Source organism: Canis aureus, chromosome 35 (assembly GCF_053574225.1).
Source record: "Canis aureus isolate CA01 chromosome 35, VMU_Caureus_v.1.0, whole genome shotgun sequence".
Lineage (NCBI taxonomy): Eukaryota > Metazoa > Chordata > Mammalia > Carnivora > Canidae > Canis > Canis aureus.
The window spans coordinates 5,364,977-5,386,527 of NC_135645.1; the positions used below are offsets into that span (position 1 = coordinate 5,364,977).

A 21,551-nucleotide genomic window follows, 5' to 3' on the forward strand; every position below is an offset into this window, starting at 1 on the left:
ATTGGGTGTAAATCCTATTTTAAGAACACAGTGGAACTCATTACTTGAAGAACGCTTCGGAAAATCCTTTCGAGAAGTGAATAATAATCAGCCTTTGGTAAAACTTGTGCGCCGACGTTCAAGAATTTCTTCCCGTGAAGCGCAGTTCACCTGGAAGGCCTCTCCCATGCTCTCCTGTTCCCGTTTGGTGGAGGTCCTCTCCCCCCACCCCATCACACTGCTCCCCTTCCCTGTGTGTGCTCTCCCCCTGACTTTGGTCCCCTCTCCCCAGCCCTCGGGCTCCCACACCATGCCCCCGGCCAGGGGCTCAGCGGCCTCTTCCCCCAACCCTCGGCCCCCAGACTGTGGGGCCATGACTTGCCGGTGACCCCCTTACTGGCCGCCGCTCTTCCTTCTTCCACATTTCAGGGCCCAGATGCACCTCCGGGTGTCAGAAATGTTTGTCACGTGTAAAGAGTTGGGTGGGAGTGCATCTGGTGGGGGTGGTGGGCAGAGTCATGGCCCATGTCCTTACCCCCAGAACCTCTGAGGGTGTCACCTTATGCAGCAGAAGGGACTTTGCAGATGTGATTCAGCTAAGGCCCGGGGTGGGGAGGTCATCCGGGATTTTTTTGTATTTTTGTATTTTTTATTTTTTATATTTTATTTATTTATTCATTCAGAGAGAGCGAGAGAGAGGCAGAGACACAGGCAGAGGGAGAAGCAGGCTCCACGCAGGACGCCCGACGTGGGACTCGATCCCGGGTCTCCAGGATCACACTCCGGGCTGCAGGCGGCGCTAAACCGCTGCGCCACCAGGGCTGCCCGTCATCCGGGATTATTAGCCCGGTGGGCCCATCGTCATCTCGAGGGTCCTTAAAAGCCGAGACCTTTTCCCAGCTGTGATGGAGGGAGCTGTGAGTGTGGAAGGGTGGCTAGAGGGAGGCAGTGTTGCTGGCTCTGGAGATGGGATATGGGCAGCCTCTGGAAGCTAGAGAAAGCAAGGACATGGGTGCCCCCCTGGAGCCCCCAGGAAGGATCGCAGCCCTGCCGACACCTTGACTTTTTAGCCCAGGGAGACCCATGTCGGACTTCCAGCCCGTAGAATGTAAGAGGACGAGTGTGTAGTCTGAGGCCACCAGGTCTGTGGTCACTGGTTACAGCAGCGCCAGGAGGCCGAGACAGTGGCAACCACACGGTCTGTCGGGAAGGCTGGCCTCACCCCCAACCTCCTCTCCCTTGCCTCCCCTCACCTCGCGCTCATGGACTCACCCGAAATCCTCCCCTTTCCCTAGTGATTCCAGCCAGTTCTGCGGTCTCCCGGGTGCCCCCCTCTCCTGCTGCCCACACCTCATCCCTGAGCCACTCGACGTCCCAGCCAGGAAGACCCGGGCATTTGCGGGGTCAGCAGCACACCTCCTGAGAGCTCCTGGTCCTCCTTCCTCAGCCCAATGGATCTTGGGAGCTCTTTTTTTTTTTTTAATTGTGGCAACATACACAGAAGATAAAATTTACCACCTTAGCCATTCAGAAGTGAACAGCTCAGTAGTATTGGTGCATTCACACTTGTGCAACCGTGATGGCCATCCAAGCCCAGAACATCCATCTCTTGCAAACTGACACTCTGCACCCATTAAATAACAACCCCCCACGACCCCATCTCCCTGGTCCTGGCAACCACCACTCTAATGTCTCTACTATGAATCTGCCCATTTAAGTGGAATCACATAGTATTTGTCCTTTTGTGTCTGGCTTATATTAATTCAGTCTTAGGTCCTCGAAGTTTATCCGGGCTGTAGCGTGTGTCAGAATTTCCTTCCTTTTTAGGCTGAATAATAGCCCATTGCACGTACGCACCACATTTTGTTCACGGTTCATCTGCCAGTAGACACCGAGGTTGCTTCCCCGCTTTCGGCTGTTGTGAATAATGCTGCTGTGGGTGCGGGTGTACAAATACCTTTTCGAGTCCCTGCTTTCAGTTCTTTGGGGTGTATACCCAAAGTGGATTTGCTGGATCAGATGGCGATTCTACTTTTAATTTATTGAGGAACCACGATATTGTTTTACATTGCAGCTGCACCATTTTACATTCCCATCAACCCAGTTTAGCCAGTTGTGAGCGTACAGGTCGGTGGCATTAAGTGCGTTCACACTGCTTGCACGCGCCGGCACCACCCATCTCTTTGGGAGCACGGGCTCTCCGGGTGTGGAGGAACCACGCTCGGGAGCGTTGAGTGGAATTGGGCCCTCTTTGCAAAGGTTTACGTCGAGTAAGTGAATCTGTCATTGAAACCCCAAGGAAGCCTGGGCCTTTAGCTGGATTTGCCTTCTATTTTTGAGCTGTAGGCATGTTTTCAAATGCAGTTTTCATTTTATACAGCAACTGAATATCTGATAGCAAAATGTTTCCACGGAGAGAGCTTGCCCATGGGGAGGAGAAAAAGAAGGCTGCTCTAATGAATAGATAAGCTTGATTTGTGTTTGGCAACATCCTTAGCATTTAATTCCAGCAATTAAAGTAGGCAAGTCTTTGTTTTCCTTTTCCTTGCAAAAACAATAAAATATTACAGACTGTTTGGGGGGAAAAGCCCTACTCGTTGTCGCACCCCCTTAGTGGGACCACCATCACCATGCATAATGCTTACCTGAGCTTGGCGTGAACAAACACTCATTCGCCCTACTGCACTCGAGCTGCTCTGCAACTATGAGCAGCGTCGGGGTCCAATGCACGCATCCCCTCCCCAAAGCGGTCCTCTCCTCGTGCATTTGGTTCACCTTCCTCCACACATGCGTCGTCTCCCACAAAGTTGCCCTCATGAGGTTCACGCTTGCTTGCTTTCCCAAATGATGTGAACATTCCCTTTGTGTTCTTGTTTCCTGTTCTCCCCTTGTGCGGACATACCTCGTTCATGGGAGCGAGCCCTGGCTCCGTGATCCTAAATACAGAATGACTGGGGACCGTGTGGGAGGGGACCCTCGCTTGCAACAGATCGCCGGGGTGGCCTGAGCCCTGGTGAGAAGCTCACGAGGCTGTGTCAAATAGTGCCATGTTCCTGCGCGGGGCACTGAGACTGTGCAAGGGGCAAGTTCTGCAGCTCTACTGCCTGGGTTTGGATCTGGCTACCAGTTTGCCCTTGTGCAGGCTACTGGACTGGTCTGTGCCTCAGTTTCCCCAGCTGTGGAGTGGGTATGATAACAGCGCGTGCCTCACAGGGTTATTGTATGGATGAAATGGCATCAGGAGCATAGGATACCCCCTGATGTGGGATAGCATTTCCCTCTTACCTTCCCACGGTGTGTAACTGCAGTTGGGGGCACGTGGATGAGACGGCAAGGAGGAAGGCCCGTCCCCCATCAGGGCCCGTGCACGGCCTGGGGTTTGCAAGGAATAGACAGAGGAGAGGGGAGCCCAACCGGGACCTGCCCCGTCGCAGAGCAGAGAACATCTTGCACAGGCAGGGAATAGACTTGATCCTGGGAAAGAGGGTGGGAGGGCTCGCTGCTCCCAGGTTCTGCAGCTGAAAACTGCTGGGCAGTCTCTGTCCCTCCCCCACCTGGTCCCAACCTTCCCTCTGGGCCCCAGTCGCCCAGATGGTCTAAATGGGAAGAAAAGAGGAAAATCCGTATCCAATCTGCTCTATTCAGAGCAATGGGAAGGAATCTGCATCTCAATTTTATCTTTGTGCTGAGCTTGGCTAAGCTTTGCCCCCCAAGTGGTGAGTGATGGGTGGGTGGGAGGATGGCATTGGTGGCCCCCGTGGGGGAGTGAGGGGCGCCCCCACGCCCTCCCCTCCTTACCAAACCGCAGACAGAATGCATTCTTTCCTGCTTTTGGTTTCCCCCTGTTTCCTCTTCTTTTCTTTTCCTTCTCTTTCTCTCCCTCTTTCCCAGGCAGGCAGCCAAGGAGAGATTTTGAATGGCGGCAAGGAGGGAGGGGCCGGCCAGGAGGACCAGCGGTGCACCCTTCTGAGAGGTCCAGGGGCTCCTGGGCTGAGCAGGAAAGAAGCATCCCTGGCCCCCCACCCGCCTGGCCCCTGGCTGTGGGGCCTGTGCTGGGGGTGTGCTGCGGGGGTGCCGGCTCTGGGGTCTGGCAACCTCTGGAATTTCCTTCTCCATAGGCGCTCAGGACTTGGAAAACTGGCTCCCGCAGCCCAAACTCACAGGAGACTGATTTGCAGCAGGAAGAAGTCAGTTTAATAATTTATAGCCCGAAAGTGCTCTCCCTGATTGGGAAGGCAACTCAGGAACCCAAATTAAACTCTGAGGGCTGCTGGGAGAGTGTGCGGGGTTAGGGCTCTGGAAGGTGCCAGGAGGGCTGGGCCCAGTTCTCCTCGAGGGAGGGCCGGGTGTGTGGAGTGGCCCAGTGCGTGGTCTTGGGTTCAAATCCCTGCTCTCTTACTAACTGGCACTGGGACCTTGGGCGCGGCCTTCCTATCAGCTGTGAGTGATGATCTTCGAATGACGATCACAGGGTCATCTCTCGGCGATCTTGCCAAATTGCCGTGAGGTCTTGCAGGGAAAGAGCTTAGCACAGTTCGTGGCACTTCTTGATACACGGAGGCCGTGTTTATTTAAGCCCTCATCTTTAGGGTCCTAGGTTGTCTTTTCCCTTCCGATTACAGTCGAAGTTGTGATTGCAGGCGGGTGACCCGCTCTAACCCATTGCCCCTGCTGCCCGCTGCCACCCGACTTCCCAAAGCTCAGATCTGACCACATCCTTCCACTGCCCCAACCACCAGCTAGGCCTTTTCAGCAGAAGGAAACCTCCTGACGCTTTAGGTTTTTTCTTAAAGTGTCCCCCTGTTTTGGCCTCGGTCTTCCTCTCCAGACTCGGTTCCCTCTGCCCGGTTCTCCAGCCTTGCTAGATTGTGTGAGGATGGTCCAGGGCCAAGTCTTTGCCTGTACCGTTTGCCATTCCGTCATTCTGGAATGCTCTTCACCCCTGATGGCTGGGGAAGCCCCCCCTCTTCTTTCCTTTAAGGAGTTCTCCCTCCTGTAGGAGGCATCTTAGACCTCCAGCACCCGGCATTCCTCTCTCTTGTCTTTCCCAGGGCACCTGGCACCTTGTCTGCAGGCCCCCCTCCTAATCTGCCTCCTGCTCATCTTCCACCCAGGCCTCCATCTGCTTTGTAGGACTGTCACTGACAGGACATTGGGACCCCTTTGTTTGTCCCCGTCCTGAATGTCTTGGGGAATGAAGATGGTCTCCAATGTTGAGTTCAGCTTCTCCCCACTGCAGGAAGGTTTGGGCAAGTTAGCTCTCCAGCAAGCAGTGGGGGCCACTTTGGGCTCTATGGGGGAGGAGGGGGTTACACACTCTATCTCTCTCTCTCTCTCACACACACACACACACACTCCGCCCCTGTCTCCCTCATCCTTTGCCCCAGAGAACAAAGGTCCTTCTGTACCTGGGCCTTCCAGCCGCTCTGGCCCTGGCCCTCTGCCCTTCCCTTGCTTTCTTTCCCTCACACTCAGCAATTTCATCCCCTCCCCGGGCTGCAGCGAATCCTCCTCCCACTGTCTATGCTGGGGAAGGAAATGAGCCCTGGAGCAGTCCCGTGGAAGGCGAGGCGTCCTCAAGGGGTGCCTGTGTGGGTGTGCATCCTCTCTCACATGCAAGCACATGCATCACACGCCTCCCAGCATCATTAGAGTGACCCCATATCGAGGACCACAGGGAATTGGGGCAGCAGCGGAGAGAAGGCAATAGAAGCTCTGGCCAATGATTTGGGAAAATGTTTTCCTTATCACTGAAGGTTTCCCAAAATAGCAGGAGTGCTCCAGCTCCCTTTCCCCCACTCCTGGAGAACTCTGCCACCGTGCCAGTGACAAGTGGCTCCGAGACGGGAGGCAGGATGAAAGCACAGGCTCTCGGTGCCCCCTTACCTGTCCGACCCCAGGCCCTGGGTTGCTGTGTCTGTCCTTGGGGAACTGTCTCCTCTCCTCTATTAAACTGTAAGCTCCTTGAAAGCAGGGACCGTACTTTTGCCAGCCCCCCCCCGCCGCTCCCCCACTTCCCCTGTCTGTACAGGCACCAGCGCATAGCGGGTGTTCAGCAAATGCTCAGTGAAGCATCCTATAAACGAGCGAGTGGGTGAGCCTGGGAAGACATTTCAGCGACTAGTGAAGGTTTTGTGCACAGGAAAGCATTTATACGAGCAGATCTCCTAAGGGCCTGCTCCATGGTCCTGAGGCAGGGAGCTCCTAGCCCTGTTTTATGGGTAACAAAGCAGGATCCTCCAGGAAGAGCTACACGGGCCTGGTGGCCCCCTGAGCTCAGGCCTTGCCGTGGTCCTCCTAGCCCTCCGGCAGATCGGGGGGTCTCTGCTGCACACCCCCCATAGAGAGACGCCCAGATTACTTTAATGTCAGGTCAGGCTAGAAATAGAAATTTCTGTTTGTCTCAGGCATGTCTGGTTATAAGAATGAAAACCCAGACCGCATGGGACAGGAATGGTGCCTGGCTGGTGATAATTGAGACCTGAACAAGGCCTTAAACAGATGGGGAGTGAGTTACTCATCATCAACAGCAACAATAGCCACCCCCCTATTCCGTGCATTTCAGGACAGGTGCGGTCCTCGGTGGGGGAGCGCCAGAGAGCGACCCTTAAGCAGGCTTCACGCCCAGCGCTGAACCCAGCCTGGGACCCGATCCCACGACCCTGAGATCATGACCCGAGCCCTAATCAAGAGTCGGGCGCCTACCTGACTGCACCACCCAGGTACCCAGGTCGGGGGCTCTTCCGAGCCCCACTCAATCTTCACACCTCTCCGAGGCAGGCGTCCCTAGTGTCCTCGTTTTACAGACAAGAACACAAGCACGGCAGTGTGGTGGGCAAGCGTCACAGCATGAAGTCTGGAGGTGGACAGAGCAGAGCCGACCGATCCTGCCAACCTCCCAGGTCCCACCTTTCCTCTGCACCACAGTCCATATCGCGGGCCTGGGGGAGGCTAATGAAGCCCCTTGCATCCTGGCTGAAGGCCACGGGGAGGAGGAAGCCCCGGAGCGCTTTCCTGCAAGCCCCCTGTCTGGTCTGGTGGGCCAGCAGGGCCTTCGGGCAGGGCCCCCTGCCCCTCAGCACCCACCAGTGCAGAGGCCCCTTTGGGGCAGGAGGAGGCAAGAGAGGACACGAGGCTGTGAGACGCCTCCTGGTCTGACAACTCTGGCTGGCTTCAGCGAAAATGCAAGGTTTTATTACAAGGATCCAGGAGTAGCTCATGGCTCATGGAGGGAGGAAGTAGTCAGACCTCGAGAAGGGGCTGGAATCGGGAACCAGAGTCTGTTAGTATTCCAGGGAGCCTCCGCGGTCTGATGCTGTCACAGCTCTCTGACTTCAGGTGGCCACCTCATCTGCTCCCCCGCTCAGCCCACATGACAGGCGGGAGAAGGCCACCCCACGGGGCCCACGGGGCTCCTTCCAGTTTCCTCCACAATGACCGACCTGCCCCTGGGGCAGGGATGGGGGTTAGACACCCAGGTTGTCGTGGGGAAACATCGATGGGCCTGTTTTGACCGCATTTCCCCCCGGTGCAAGGGGCTCTGATGGGGAGGGCGGAGGTACACCTAAACCTGCGGGGCGTCCTCCCTTCCACCTGTGCAGGGAGGGGAGATGATTTCCAAAGAAGGGGGACTCCCGGGAGTCCAGCGCTCTGCTCACGACGACCAATCCTAGTGCTCAGGGATGTGGGGTAGGGCACCCTTGGCTTTTGCTGACATTTGCAAAGCAGCAAGCCCTGGCTTATCAGGCTCTGCCCCGACCGTCAGCACCCCACGCTCTAGCCCTATGGCTCGCTGCCCTACTTCTCCTGCCCCTCCTTTGCAACCCTCTTCAGGTCCACTGGCTTCCCTACCAAAGGCAGAGGAGTCCTCGAGGGTGACGGCAAAATAGGCCCATGCCTGGGTCCCCGTCCCGTGGGCTCTCTGACATCAGCCTTCTGGCCCACACTTGCTCTCCTAAGGCTTGCAATGCTCATCTGAGTTAAAGCTCTCCCTGCCTCCTCCCTGACTCCTCCCTGCCTCCTCCCTGCCAAGGCTAGGCCTCTCTCTGGGGGGCTGACTGGTCTGTGTGCAGTGTGCGCCACTGAGCTCTAGCTCTCTCTTCCTCTCTCTCTCTCTCCTCCCTCCCCTGAGTGGAGCTGATCTGGAATCGGGGTCCTGCCCCAGCCCTTCCCCACCCACATCCGTGTGCTGCACCCCCGCCCTTCCCCCCAGACAGCCAGCGTGCCCTGCCGGGGCCCAGGGGGACCAGGCCCTACTGATCTAGTCGTTACTACTTCAGAGGGGACCTGGAGGACATAGGTGCCTAAGGGCTGTAACGTGAGTGGAAATCAGGTACCCTAAGGCCCGGGGCCCGGGGAGGGCGGGTGCTAGACCACTCGGGTGAGGGGCTGATGGAGGAGAGGCCCCAGCTAAGGTCTAAAGAGATGATATTTGCACATGGGTCAGGGTCACCCAGGGGATCTGTCTCAGCCCGGGGCCCCCGAGGCAGCTGGCATGCTGATTGGGATCTGCGAGGGCGGGTTAATAAAGGAACAATTTGCGAAGGTGGGGGCGGGGGTTGGGCTCTCCCCAGCAGCTGAGGATCTGGGGTGGCGGCTCTCCCAGGCCAGGGCACCAGGAGGCCTTAACTCTGACCTTCTCTGCGGGGCGCTCACCCTGCTGCCCCCTCTCGCCCTCCTCCCTCCTGCCTTGTGCCAATGCCCGCCCTGAACGCACAGAGGAGAGGAGGCCCCGTAGCAGTCCACGCACCCGGCAGGGAGGAGGGGACGGAATAGGGGCACAGATAGAAAGCCTCTGGCACAGGGGACGCCCGGGTGGCTCAGCGGTTTAGCACCTGCCTTGGGCCCAGGGTGTGATCCTGGGGTCCCGGATCGAGTCCCGTGTCGGGCTCCCTGCATGGAGCCTACTTCTCCCCCTGCCTGTGTCTCTGCCTCTCTCTGTGTCTCATGGATAAATACATAAAATCTTTAAAATAAAAAAGAAAGCAAGCCTCTAGCCCAGACGTCAAAGGGCGAGAGGAAATCCCATCGCAGCGGCAAGCCCCGGGCGGCAGGGAAGAGCCAGCGGGGCTCTGGGGAACAGCAGCGGGGAGCGGGCAGGCGAAGACCCCTCCGGGAGGAGGCCAGGGCCGGGCCTCCCTCCCAGCGGCTCTGCCCCGAGGGGTGGGCCAAGCTTTCTGCGGGAGACGGGGCCAGGGAGGTGCACGTCTGACCCTGAGGCTGAGGGGCCCCAGGGCCCCCGTGGGATGCGGGGTGGGACAGGGCAAGAGAGAAGAGGTGCTGTGCTGGGCGCACGGTCCACAGAGTCACGGGAGGATTTCCTCGAAGCCTCCAAGCAACACAGTGACAGGTGTTAGCCAGTCTCGCACATGTGAGAGAGGCAGGAAGAAAATCATCCTGCTCTCGTTTCCCAGACCTGGAGTAAGGTGGCGTCGGCAGGAAGGGAAGAGAGAGGAGGGGTTAGGAGCAAAGGGCCTTAGAGTGGGAAGGAGCCCAGGGGACTCCAGTCCCTGCCAGGCGTTGGTCACAGTCACCTTTGGGATGACTCACCTGCCAGCCCCGGTAGCCGCCCCCCCCCACTGCCAGTGGAAATGATTCTGATTTGCTCCCACCTCCAGCGGGGAATCCCTGACCTAGTTCAACCTTTTATTTCATAGAAGAGAAAAGTGACTCCAAGGAGGTCACTCCGTGGTTCAGGGACTTGTGAGGCACCTGGTGTCTGCAAGGCTTGGTGACACATCGGATGGGCCAGGGAAGGAGAGAGGTGGTGAGCTGATTCAGAGGGTCCGAGTCCTGCCCCAGAGGAACTGCTGTGCTCCCCTGCATTAGAAGTTTTAGGGAACTAAAACTAGGCCTTAAAAGGTCTTTAAACTTTTTATCGAATGGGCAATATTAAACCTAATTATTAAATTAAACCCTAAAATTTGATTATTTAATAATCAAAACTGAAAATGGTATAAATAAGGTATATATTGAGATGCCTCTATCATGATTTTGCTACTCACAGGTAACCTGCTTTTAAAATCATTTTGGGAAAAAATAAAAAATAAAAAAAAATAAAATCATTTTGGGGAAAAAAATAAATAAAATCAGTTTGGGTTTATTTTCCTAGTGTATGTCAATGCTAATAAAAGCCAGCATAAATGTATGTTCTTATTTCTATCCCCTTTTTTACACAAAAGGCTACATGCTATTAGACTGTTCTGCATTGTGGGGGGATTTGTTGGTTTTTTTTCTTTCAGTTAATACACCTGGAGATTTCTCCCTATCAAAATCTAGAGAAAAAAAACCACCATTCTTTTCTAGAGCTGCGTAATATTCCATTACAAAAATACACCGTAGCTTGTTTAAGCGGTCTCCAGTTGCCAGATATTTGGTCGTTTCCCCGTCTTCTGTTAGTTCAAACAATGTCCCAAGGGATGATCTTACGCATAAATCACTCTGCATATGTGCAGGTGCCTCTTTAGTCTATTTTTGCTTCTCCGCGATCTGTGGCGAAGGAGCAGGTTTCACATTTCAATTTACAATCTGTCGCAGATGGGTACTTATATAAAATTCAATAAAAGTGAATTACTAGAGAGGTAAATTGACAAAAAACTATGAAAACTACAAGCCCCCAAATTGTATTGGATCCATTGGACATAAAAATTACTCTGTCGTACATTACTAGGAGGCTTTTATTTTTTTATTTTTTTATTATTATTATTTTTTTTACTAGGAGGCTTTTAAACACTCACTCTGAATTTCCTGCCTTTATCTTCCCACAGAGTCGTCACAGTGTACCATCGTCATCGGTCCGTGGACCACACTTTGAGTAGCACGGGTTCAGATTCCCAGAAATTAGGTCAAAGGGTACACACCTGTGCCATTTTGCCAGAGTCCTCTCCGTGGTGGGTGTACCATTTGGCACAGTGGTTTGTGAGAGTGCCCCCTTTCCCACAACCTCGCCAAGAGTGCCTTCCACCTTGGATTTTTGCTAAAGTGATGGGTGAACGGTGCTTCTCTCTAAGTTTTAATTTCTGTTGCTCTTATTTTGAGTAGAAATAGTCCCATTCATATATTTTTTTAAAAGATCCCATTTATTTATTCATGAGAGACACAGAGAGAGAAGCAGAGACACAGGCAGAGGGAGAGGCAGGCTCCCTGCGGGGAGCTCGACGCAGAACTCGATCCCAGGACCCCGGGATCACACCCCGAGCCAGAGGCAGATGCTCAACTACTGAGCCACCCAAGGGCCGCACCATTCATATTTTTAAGCCCTGTTTGTATTTATATTCTTTTCCCAAGGATTGTTGATCTTTTCCCTCTTGAGCCTCAGGAATTATTTCTATACTCGGAATATTAGTCCTTTGTCTGTGATATGTGTTGCAACTATTTTTTCCAGTTTGTCATTTGCCTTTTGATTTTGCTTGGTGTTTGTTTTTTAGGGGAGAGGGGCCATGCAGAAGGTTGGGGTTTCGTGTAGTTAAGTTTGTCAATCTTTTCTTTAACAGCTTCTGGATTTCGAGTCATGGTTCTCTCTTCCAAAGTTATAAAGAATACTGCCCACATTTTCTTCTAGTATTTTTATGGTTTTATTCTTAACACCTAAACTCGTCTCTAGTTGGAATTTTTCCTAGTACAAGGTGTGGGTTCTGGATCCAAATTTATCTTTTTACAAATGGCTACCCACTTGTCCTAGCTCCGCTTATTAAAATCCCTAGACACCACCTTTATCATTAAAACTAATTTTAAACCATTTGGGATAATAGAAAAAGCTCTATAATTTGTCAGTTTTATCCAGAATACCATTACAGGGGAAATTAGCTCTCAAGATGTGATCTATAACTTCGTGTTACTAAGGCAAGGTAAAGTGTAAGTAGCATAAGTCAAAGATAAATGTATTTAAGCAAACAAACGAAGGAAACCGGTGGGACCTCTCACAACCATGGCTGAAGCTGGGAGAAATGGGCACCGCTGAGGGAACAGGTGGTGACTTTCAGTATTTGCTTTGCAGATCTTACCCAGGCTGCTTCCAGGAGCTGGGACTGCAGAGGGGCCCACCATGGTGTTCCCCAGACCCCTGGCTGTCACCCTTTTGCCGCCCAGCCTCACGCTGCTGGTGGTCCACCTGTCCAGCTCCCAGGATGTCGCCACCGAACCCAGCAGTGAGCAGCAGCTGTGCACGCTGAGGGAACACCCCACCGTGGCCTTTGCGGGTAAGAGCCGCGTCCCACTCCGTCCTTTATTGAAGGACTTAGGTCTGATTTTAGTCTCCAGACAATTTATTTAAGCCTTTCATCCTTATTTACCTGGGGGAGGAGGGCGACCTTCTCTGGCATTCCTGCTAGAAGCGGGGCTGTGGGTGCCCCGGGGGGAGTGGGCAAGGGTTCGTCGGCCGTCTCAGCTCTAACTCTTCTGCAACCATGAGCTCTATTTTGTAGCTTCCCTGGGAGGCAGAATGAAGATGAGTCACTGCTTAGGAAGTGCCTGGCGATCTCTGGAAACTTCCTGCTGCTCTAAGACCGTTGCAGGGATGCCTGTCCTCAGGGCCCTGGGAACCCAGAGGGAAGGAGGCCTCGATGACTAATAATTCCCTTTGTCTGTCAAGGGAGGGCATAAGATGTCCTCTTAAAGTGTTTCTCAAACTGGGATTTGTGAATCACTGGACATATTCTGAGAGGTCTATAATTTCTCAGTATGAGTTTCTAAAATTAATGTATATATTCCATGATAATTTAACTTCTAAGCAAAACACAAATATTGGAGCAGCCCGGATGTTTTCCCATGACCCGGTGGCCAGTTTGGGGCTCCCTGGTGGTGCTCTGATCGCAGCACCACTTCAGGATCCATTGAGTGGCATCTCACACTAGAATCTGTGGATGTAGCTTCAAGGGTCGCCAGGTTCTTAAGTCCCTGCCCTGTTTCCACATCACGATAACCCTGGCAGGGAGGCAGGGCAAGGACTGTCACCTCCTTTTACAGATGGGAGGGCTGGGGCATGCAGGTTTGGAGAGACTTGTTAGAGGCAGGCCTTCGCGGTGGGCATCCAGTGCTCTTTCTACTCCCCGTGGCAGAGGGATCGGGGCTCCACCTTCAGGCCTCCCAGGCAGGAGAATGAGAAGCTGCCCTTTGGGGTTCCACACAGCTAGTCCAGGGGGGCAAGGTGGAAACCAGAGCAGCGGAAGAAATGCAAGAGTCTGAGGCTGGCATGGGATTTGGGGGGGCGGGAGGGGTGGTACGGACAGGAGTTGGGGGTGGCAAGGTGGGGAGGCCGGGGTGTGCAGAAGTGTGGGATCCCCAGCTGTGGGCTGGCTCCTGTCTCGGGGAGGAGAATTTGCAGCTGTCTTCTCAGTGCTGTCTTGTTTGAGCTGAGATCCAAGGCTTTGAAGGCTTAAGTGGATTAAAGTAAATTAGCGATGTCCTTAAGCCTACAAAACACGGTGTACACTCTCAGACTCCTGATGGCTCCCAGAGTTCTGGTGGCCGGGAAGGGAAGGACCAAGTGGGGACAGGAGTGGGATTCTGGGGGCTGTCGTCTTGTTGGACGCCCTGTGGCAGCTCCTAATGAACCATTTCCTCTGCGGGCCTGGCTGATTCTGGGACAGGGACAATGGGAGGCGAACAAGGGAACTCCTGTTTCACCCCCCACCCCCCAGGCTGGTCTGTACCAGGGCAAATGGGGCAGGCGGTCCAGGTAGTGGAGAAGTAGAAGTTCCTTGAGTGCCTGGTTTCTTTGGTTTCATGTTTTATTTTATTTACTTATTTATTCATAAGATTGTATTTATTTATTCATGAGAGACACAGAGAGAGAGGCAGAGACCCAGGCAGAGGGAGGAGCAGGCTCCTCGCAGGGAGCCCGATGCAGGACTCGATCCCGGGACCCCGGGGTCACGCCCTGGGCTGAAGGCAGATGCTCAGCCGCTGAGCCCCCCAGGTTTAACCTTCGGGTGCACATCACCTGAATGAAACCAACCTCCCGCCCCATCTTCTTTCCGAACGGATGTCTGAGGCTCAGATGGACCTACAGGGCTGACGGGGAGTAACTGAGGAACCCCCAGCCCCAGCACGCAGAGATGGTCCGTCGCCCCAGACTGACCGCCCTGGGGACAGGTGTCACCTCTGCTCTTCCCGCCTCCCCCATCCCGGCTCGCCCGGCCACCCCCCAACTCACCCAGGCCTCCACTCGACAGCTTTGGGATTTCCTGTCCATTCAGCAGATTTGTCCTGGGCCCTACTCGACATCGGGGACCGAGCTGGGGGCTGCGGGACTTGGGGGGTGAGCGAGAGTCTCCTCCAGGTGCTCCATCTCTCCCTTGGGCCTTAGAGGTCGCCCGGAGCGGGACTGGGCCTCTGGTCCGCTCACAGCTGTTGGCGCCCGTGGGTACCCTCGAGAGGCTCCGTTCGTGTCGGGTAATGGGCTGTGTCCTGGGTGCGGCCTCGTTCCAGAGAAGCGGCCCCATAACCCAGGCCAGTGCCGGGCTTCCAGAAAGCCCTCAGGTGTCGCATGTTATTTCTGACCCATCAGTAGGTTTCCAGCCCCGCACCCCGAGTTTCCCAACCCCCACCCCCCGACCCCGACCCCGACCCCCGACGGCTCTGTGAATAAGGCCCGAATGCCCTCGAGGAACCGCCAGGTGCCAGCCTGGCAGGCATGTCCCCGTTCCCTAAGGTTACATGTTCTCCCGTGGGCTTCCCGGGGGTGGGTGGCACCTGCGTGGGCTATTCCCTGGGCCCCGCAGGAGTCCCTGGGCCGCAGGGCTGCGGGATGCGGTGAGGCCGGTCGGGGTTAGTCCTCCGAGTGGGTAATTGAATTGACTATAATTAAAATCACAGGCGCGTCGCGGAGAATGTCATCTTCCTCCTAGAGTCGCCGTCCACAGCCTCCGCTGCACACGGAGCTCAGAACGTGCGTGCTTGGTGTCTTAAAGGCCTTCCCTTGGGCCGCTGGCCTGTTTCCTAAGACGAAGCAGCTCCTGTCCCCAGACAGCTCCCCCGGGACCAACCTGCTGCACCTGCTGCCTCCCGGCCCCCTCGCCCCTGTCCCCTCACCCTTGCCCCGTCCCTTTGGGGCCAGGGGAGAGGGACAGAAACCCAGAGGGGCTGCCCCCCTCCACTCCCACCGCTGCCCCGGCCTCCCAGTGCCATCCCCCACCCCTGCGCTGCTTCGCCTTCCTTTCTGCTCCCCTTTCCTCCCCGGGGGAGGGCGGGGACCTGAGCGCAGGCTGGGGCTCAGCAGGCCCCGGCGGGGCTCCTCCTGGCTTGCTCACGCATCGCACCACCTCTCCCCCCACAGCGGGCACATCCCTGTCGGCGGGAAAGAAGGGAGCCAGAGCGTGACCCAGCTGCTACTGTTGGGGAGCCCTCAGCCTGATGGGGACAGCCAGGCCCCTCTCCCCTCCCCAACACATACACGGAAACAAACTTGAGCATATTCAGAGAGATGAAAACACACAGTGTGAACAGAACAGACACGGTAGAGAGATTATGTAATAAAATAAAATCAGGGTGGAGAGGTTCTGATCCAGGAAGCCTTCCTGGAGGAGGAGGACCCTTGGCTTAGTCTCTAAGGTAGTGTATACTCTTCTACCAGGATTTCTAAGTGGCCCTGAGGTCAACTAAAAACCCAGCGCACCTGACCCCAGATCCACTCCTCATACCCATATTGCGTGGGTGTCATTGCACGTTCATGACAATCCTTGCTAACCCGTAGTCACCTGCTGAGGGCAGAGGCAGACCGAAGGGTTTGCTACATTTTGCTGCAGAACTTATCTCTCCTTCTTCTTCTTCTTCTTCTTTTTTTTTTAATCGTGCATATCACAGTTTTCTGAAAAACATCCAGCTCACAAAACCTCGAGTTCTCCGGGGAGCGATTAAGTGTTTGCCTATCGTGCAGAAATGAAGGGCTGCTTTGACTCTGGAGTGGAGGGATAATGAGCCATGATTTATTCCCTTGGATTACACAGATACGCACACACATACACAATCCTCTGGACCTTCTGTGTGCCAGTTGCTAATGCACTGTGGGGAGCAAGCACAGGGCCTCACGTTACTCCCTCATCGCTGCCCCCTTGACGGGAAAGCTCTGTGGCCCACGGCTCGATGGTGCCCCACGGCTCTCTCGATGGGTCAGTTCCCTCCGGTGCACGGGGTGTGAGGATGGGATGGGAGGGTCTCCAGTGGGAGGGAAAGAGGGAAAGTCGGCGAGCACTGCTCTTCGGGTGTACCTTCCTCAGACCACGCCCCATCCATCCAGAGGGCCGTGAGGTCTCTGCCCACCCAGTCCCCATGGTAGGCTTTGGCCTTCCTTGGAGACAAGAATAGACACTGACCACCCACGTGCCGTTTCCGCCACCTCCATGGAGCCTTGTCTGAAAACTTGACTCTTCTTATACAAAAAGGAGTTGAGAGGGACACCTGGGGGCTCAGTTGGTTGAGCATCTGCCTTTGGCTCAGCTCTTGATCCCGGGGTCCTGGGATCGAGTCCCGCATCGGGCTTCCTGCAGGCAGCCTGCCTCTCTCTGTGTGTCTCTCATGAATGAACAAATAATTGAAATCTTAAAAACAAACAAACCAGAAAAACCCAGAAGGGAGTTGAGAATTACTCATGCATTCACTCAACTTCTTGCAGGTGCTGGGCGGAGCCTATAGCTCTAAGAAGCAAGATCTTCCCTACCCTCCCCCCCGCCCCAGCAAAAACAACGGGGCTAGACTCCCAACAAGAAGGGGGTTTGATGGCAGTAAAGACCTTACCCTGGCCTGAGGGAGTCAGGGAAGGCTTCCTGGAGGAGGCCAGGTGGGGATGGGGGCGAACAGGAACTGTTCCATTGAGGGAGCACAGAAGGGCAAAGGTTTGCAGGCTCTGGTGGGATAGATCTGCACAGTGTTCTAGTTTAGTGTGGCCGACGTGGTGGTTTGAGGGGGAATGTAAAAGTGAAGCATTATTCTCTCAATGAATCGCTGAATAATTGACGTGCCAGGCATTCGATTGGGAAGCCAGGGAGTCCAGAACCCAAAGGCCTTCACGGGAGTTGCAACTTATCCTTGGGGCAACCGGGAGCTATTATAGGGTTCTAAGCTGGAGAGGGACATGACCGGACTTGCAGCTGGGAAAGATCGCTCTGGTTGCCTTGTAGCAAGTGGACCAGAGGGGCGGGGTGGAAGCCAGGCTAGATGGGATGCCCTTGGCACCAGTCCAGGCAGGAGGTGATAGTACCTTGGATGGGGGTAGGATGCAGAGGGCAAGGGGACGGAGTTCTTGGAGGTGGAACCCCTATCTAGGATTTGTGAGTGTTTCTAAGCGCTGGTGAGGGTCTAGGGGAGTCAAGGATGATTACAGTTCTCCATCTGGGCAGCCAGGGGTCAGGGGGGAGCCCCTGTCCGAACTAGGGAACATAGCAGGAACAGGGCCACATCCCCACTGCCTGTCCCCCAGCTGGCTGCTCATGGGCGGGGGCAGGGCAGGTGGGACCAGGCTCGAGGGTGCCCCGGCCTCATTGCTCCCTGACTTCATCCTGACTTTAGCCCTTCCATTCTGGGGTCCGATGCTGGTGCAACTGGAAGCCCCCGGCCCAACAGTAACCAGAACGGTTGCCTCTCCCTCCACCAGATCTGAAGCCGTGGGTCTTTAACTTCACCTACCCTGGAGCCCGAGATTTCTCCCAGCTTGCTCTGGATCCCCCCAGGAACCAGCTCATCGTGGGAGCCAGGTAATGAGGTGTAGGAGGCTGGGTGCCACGAGGGGCACTGTGCTTAGAGTCGGGTGGAGGGAATATTACTTGGGATATGCCCACGGTGGGCGGACCCTTCCTGGCCTTGGGCCACGTTCCTCTCTCCCAGGCCCTTTCTATATGTGAACGTCTGTCTCCCACTGAAGGGGGCATTAGTGGGAGCAAGGGTAGGGAGCGGGGTGACCCCTAGACCTCCAGATCTCAGCCAGCCGTGGTCCTCCTGTGCCTGGTGGCTATGGGGAGCAGGAACACCTGCTGTCCCCACCCTGCTGCGGGGATGGAAGTGCCCCGCAGAGAAGGTGCCAGGAGCCCCCTGCTGGCTGGCTGGCCGCCTGCCCTCACCTGGCACGCTGCGCTCGATGAGCTTCTCCCGGGCAGCACCTTGCTTCCTTCTCTGTTGCCTCACTGGTCCAGCTCTAGGGAGGACTTGCGGAGACATTATGGAGTGGAACAATAGGTCCAAAATCCTGGGCCTTCAACTCCAGTAGGGAAGGAAGCTTAGGGATGTTTACTCCAGGGGGGTCTCAAAGAGTGGTCCCCGGACCTGCAGGACCAAAGGCACCTGGGAACTTATTAGAAATGCAGATTCTCGGGGTGCCACCCCCTGGCTGCTGACTTGGAAGCTCCGGGGTGAAGTCAGCAATGTGTTTTAGCACACCCTCCAGGTGAGTTTGAGGACTAGGGTTTGAAAATCCCAAGTCTAATCCAACTGCCCTAGATTTAAATGTGAAGAGGCTAGGGACGGACGGGGGAGCCGAAGGGGACCTCCCCAAGATCACATAACAAGATTGATGGGGGATCAGAGGACTAGCTGAGGACAAAACACAAGCCCCAGGGGCCACACTGAGGAGTCCTTGAACCAGGCAGAGGGACCTTCCTCTACAGACTCCACTGCCTCGATGTTCATGCTTTGCTAAGGGGCAGCAGGCAATCTCAGCCCAACCCCCAGGAGCCTGTAAATCTACTTTAACATATAAAAATTCCTTTAGAAATGTCCTTTATCTCTAAGCCCCCAAGATCCATGTTGGCAATCATCCCCAAGCACTTGGCCCACCGATACACACCTGAAGGGGCTCATGACTCAGGTTTGACTAGACGGTAATAAGTGACTTTTTCCCAACAATAGCCAACCCCCTCCAGGTCCTGGAGACCTTGCTTCCAAAATCCCTTAGAGAAGCCACTGTCCCCAAACCCCTCCCAACTCCCAGGTATAGAACCAGCCACCTCTCACAGGCCAGGGGCTGCAGCCCTTCCTGCCCAAGGGTCCTGTCCCCGGGCTTTAATAAAACCACCATTTTGCACCAAAGACGTTTCAAGAATTCTTTCTTGGTCATGGGCTCCAGACCTCACCCCACCAAACCTCACCTATATTCCTAACTTTCATAAAAAATGACAACAGAGGCTGGGAGCTGCAAATCCTGTCTCCCTACCCCAGGGTTAGAGTTTTTTTCTGCCAGTTATCCACTTCGGTGGCACTGGGTTTTTTTGTTTTTTTTCCAGAAGCTCTCCAACCCAGCCAGTCAGATTCTGCAGGTGTGAGGGCGGGGGAGGGTGGGCCACCCCCAGGCTACCTCGTGAGGTTTAGGCTCCTCTCCTTGACCACCAGCCTTTCCTGAGCATACCCACCCCCTATTCACCCTATGAAAAGGGAGCCTGTGGGGCAGAGCTGTGGATTCAGACCCTGGAGCTTCAAGGGTCTGATGTTGACTTTTGAGCCTAGACCTGACCTTTCTCCCTTGTAAAGTCTAGCTAGATTCCAGTCTTTGTGCAGCCAGTCTCTCAGGACTGTTGGGAAACCAGGGTCTGAAAGCATTTTCTTTTAATTTTTTTTTAATTTTTAAATTAACTAGGTTGCGTCAGTGATATGCATTATGATAAAACATTCAAAAGGTACAAAAGAATCTACAGCGGAAGGCAGGGCCACCCCTGCACACCCCGAGCAGGACCCTTTCCTAAGGGCATGTCCTGCGATGAGCACAGGCTTATGCAACTATATGAGCGCGTGTAGGCTTTATCTTCCCACAAATAAAATAGTTAACTCTTGAACCACAGGGGACGTGGGGTAAGGACGCCGACAGCCCCTCCCATCCCGTGCCCTTGAACACCTGCCTGTAACTTTTGGCTCCCCCCACACTTAACTACTAATAGCCACTATTACTGATAGCCTTACTAATAACACAAACAGTTGATTGACACTTTTTTTTTTCATGTTACGTATGCTTTATAATGTGTCTCACAATAAAGTGAGCTAGAGAAAAAAGTGTTATTCAGAGAATCCTAAGGAAACACGTTTACGGTACCGGACCAAATTGAAAAGAAATCCGCGTGTGGAAATCCACGCAGTCTGAGCTTGTTCAAGAGTCAGCTGCGATTGGCTTACTTTTCGTTTTGTGATAATTGTGGGTTTCCCCGCAGTTGTGTATGTGCTGCCCAAGCAAGTACCAGATTCCCACGCGGTTGTAAGAAATCCTATGTAGACCCGGTCCTCACACCCTCCCCCAGCCTCCCCCAGTGGTGACAGCTTGGGGAACGATGGCGCATGACGATGAGGGAGCTGACCTCCAATGCCATCCTTCTCCCTTCTTCAGATTCCACTGGTTTCACCGATGAGTTTTCTTAAACCCCAAAGGTAGTGCCGATGCCTCCCCCCTGATCCTTGTGGAAGCATCTTGAAGGCTGCCATCCCTTTGGTGCCAGGTGCCACTTTATGCACCATACATGCAGCAAAGCACCTCCAGCATGCAGGGAGTGAGGCGCCTAACAAATCACCCCATCTTCACCCCGGAGCTCCTGGACTTCAAAGCTCAAAGCTTGCACACCTCACTGCAAATGAAGCGAGGTCCTCAGTTTCTTCCCTTCCTCCTCTTCTTCGTTCTTTCTGGCCCCCTGGGTCTCTGGAATTCAGGCTGGGGATTTGTTGTTGTTGTTGTTGTTGTTGTTGTTGTTGTTCATTTATACCATGCCCTGTTCTGGAAGGGAGTTAGGGGTGGGCAGGCTGCAGAGATTTCTCTCTGTTCTCCTACCCCAGAAGAGCAGACTGCGATGCTGGGATGAATGATTTTTGATGGGATAAAAACTAATAAAGTGATGCAATGTTTCCCCTAATTTTTTAAAGCTGTGAGCAGATGCCAGTGTTACCTGAGCAGACAGCTGGGGCAGAGCCTGAGCCCGTCTGTCCTCAGCAGGGGCTGGGGAGGTTTTGCAGAGGCCCAGAGCCAAGGTCGCTGGTGGGGCCTGCCCAGCCCTGGGACAGCAAAGAAGCTAAGTGGAGGCTGGGCCTGGAGCCCAGAGCTGGGGAAGAGAAGCCTCCAGGCTGAGGTGTCTCTGCCTCAGGCCCCTGGATTCATTCAGCAGGGCCCCCCTTTTCCTGCGGGCCCCCTCCCCAACCTCTCTCCTCAATTCTCTTCTCAGGACAGCTGAGGCAGGCCAGAAGGTTCTAATTATTCCTGAAAACCTCAGAAGCCAAAAGAGGAATGGCCAAAAGAAGATGTTAGAAGGAAAGAAAGAAAATTCTTAGGGAAAACCAGACCTCACATCTGCTTGACATTAATAAAGCCTTTCAACATGCACCACACCATTCCCCCGTCTCCGCAGCCCCGGGAAGTGAGAACGAGAGGCATTAGTTTCTCCATTTTACAGATGTGGACACTGAGGCTCCCAGAAGGCCCCCGGCAGGTAGTGGAGCTAGAAGTTTCCCTGCCTCTGCAGCCGGGTCTGATCTCATACCTCCTCCGGCTCCCACCCATGCGTAGCCTCCCCCACCAACGGGGTCCGTCTGCACCCTGACAGGCACATCATTGTCACCCAAAGCCCAGAGCTGACCTTGTGGCTTCTTGGTGTGGTACACTCTGTGGGTTTGCACAA

General features: G+C 54.5%; 1 protein-coding gene across 8 annotated transcripts in view; it reads left to right on the top strand.

Annotated features, from left to right (window-relative positions):
* The window catches only part of SEMA5B (semaphorin 5B), a 118,557-nt gene that overhangs the window by 65,567 nt on the left and 31,439 nt on the right, over positions 1 to 21,551 (top strand). For all 8 annotated transcript variants that reach the window (XM_077884609.1, XM_077884614.1, XM_077884608.1 and 5 more), the window contains 2 exons: positions 11,975 to 12,176; positions 17,567 to 17,666. In XM_077884609.1, the coding sequence (XP_077740735.1) occupies positions 12,023 to 12,176; positions 17,567 to 17,666 (254 nt within the window). In that variant the 5' untranslated portion in view covers positions 11,975 to 12,022. The remainder of the gene's footprint in view (positions 1 to 11,974; positions 12,177 to 17,566; positions 17,667 to 21,551) is intronic.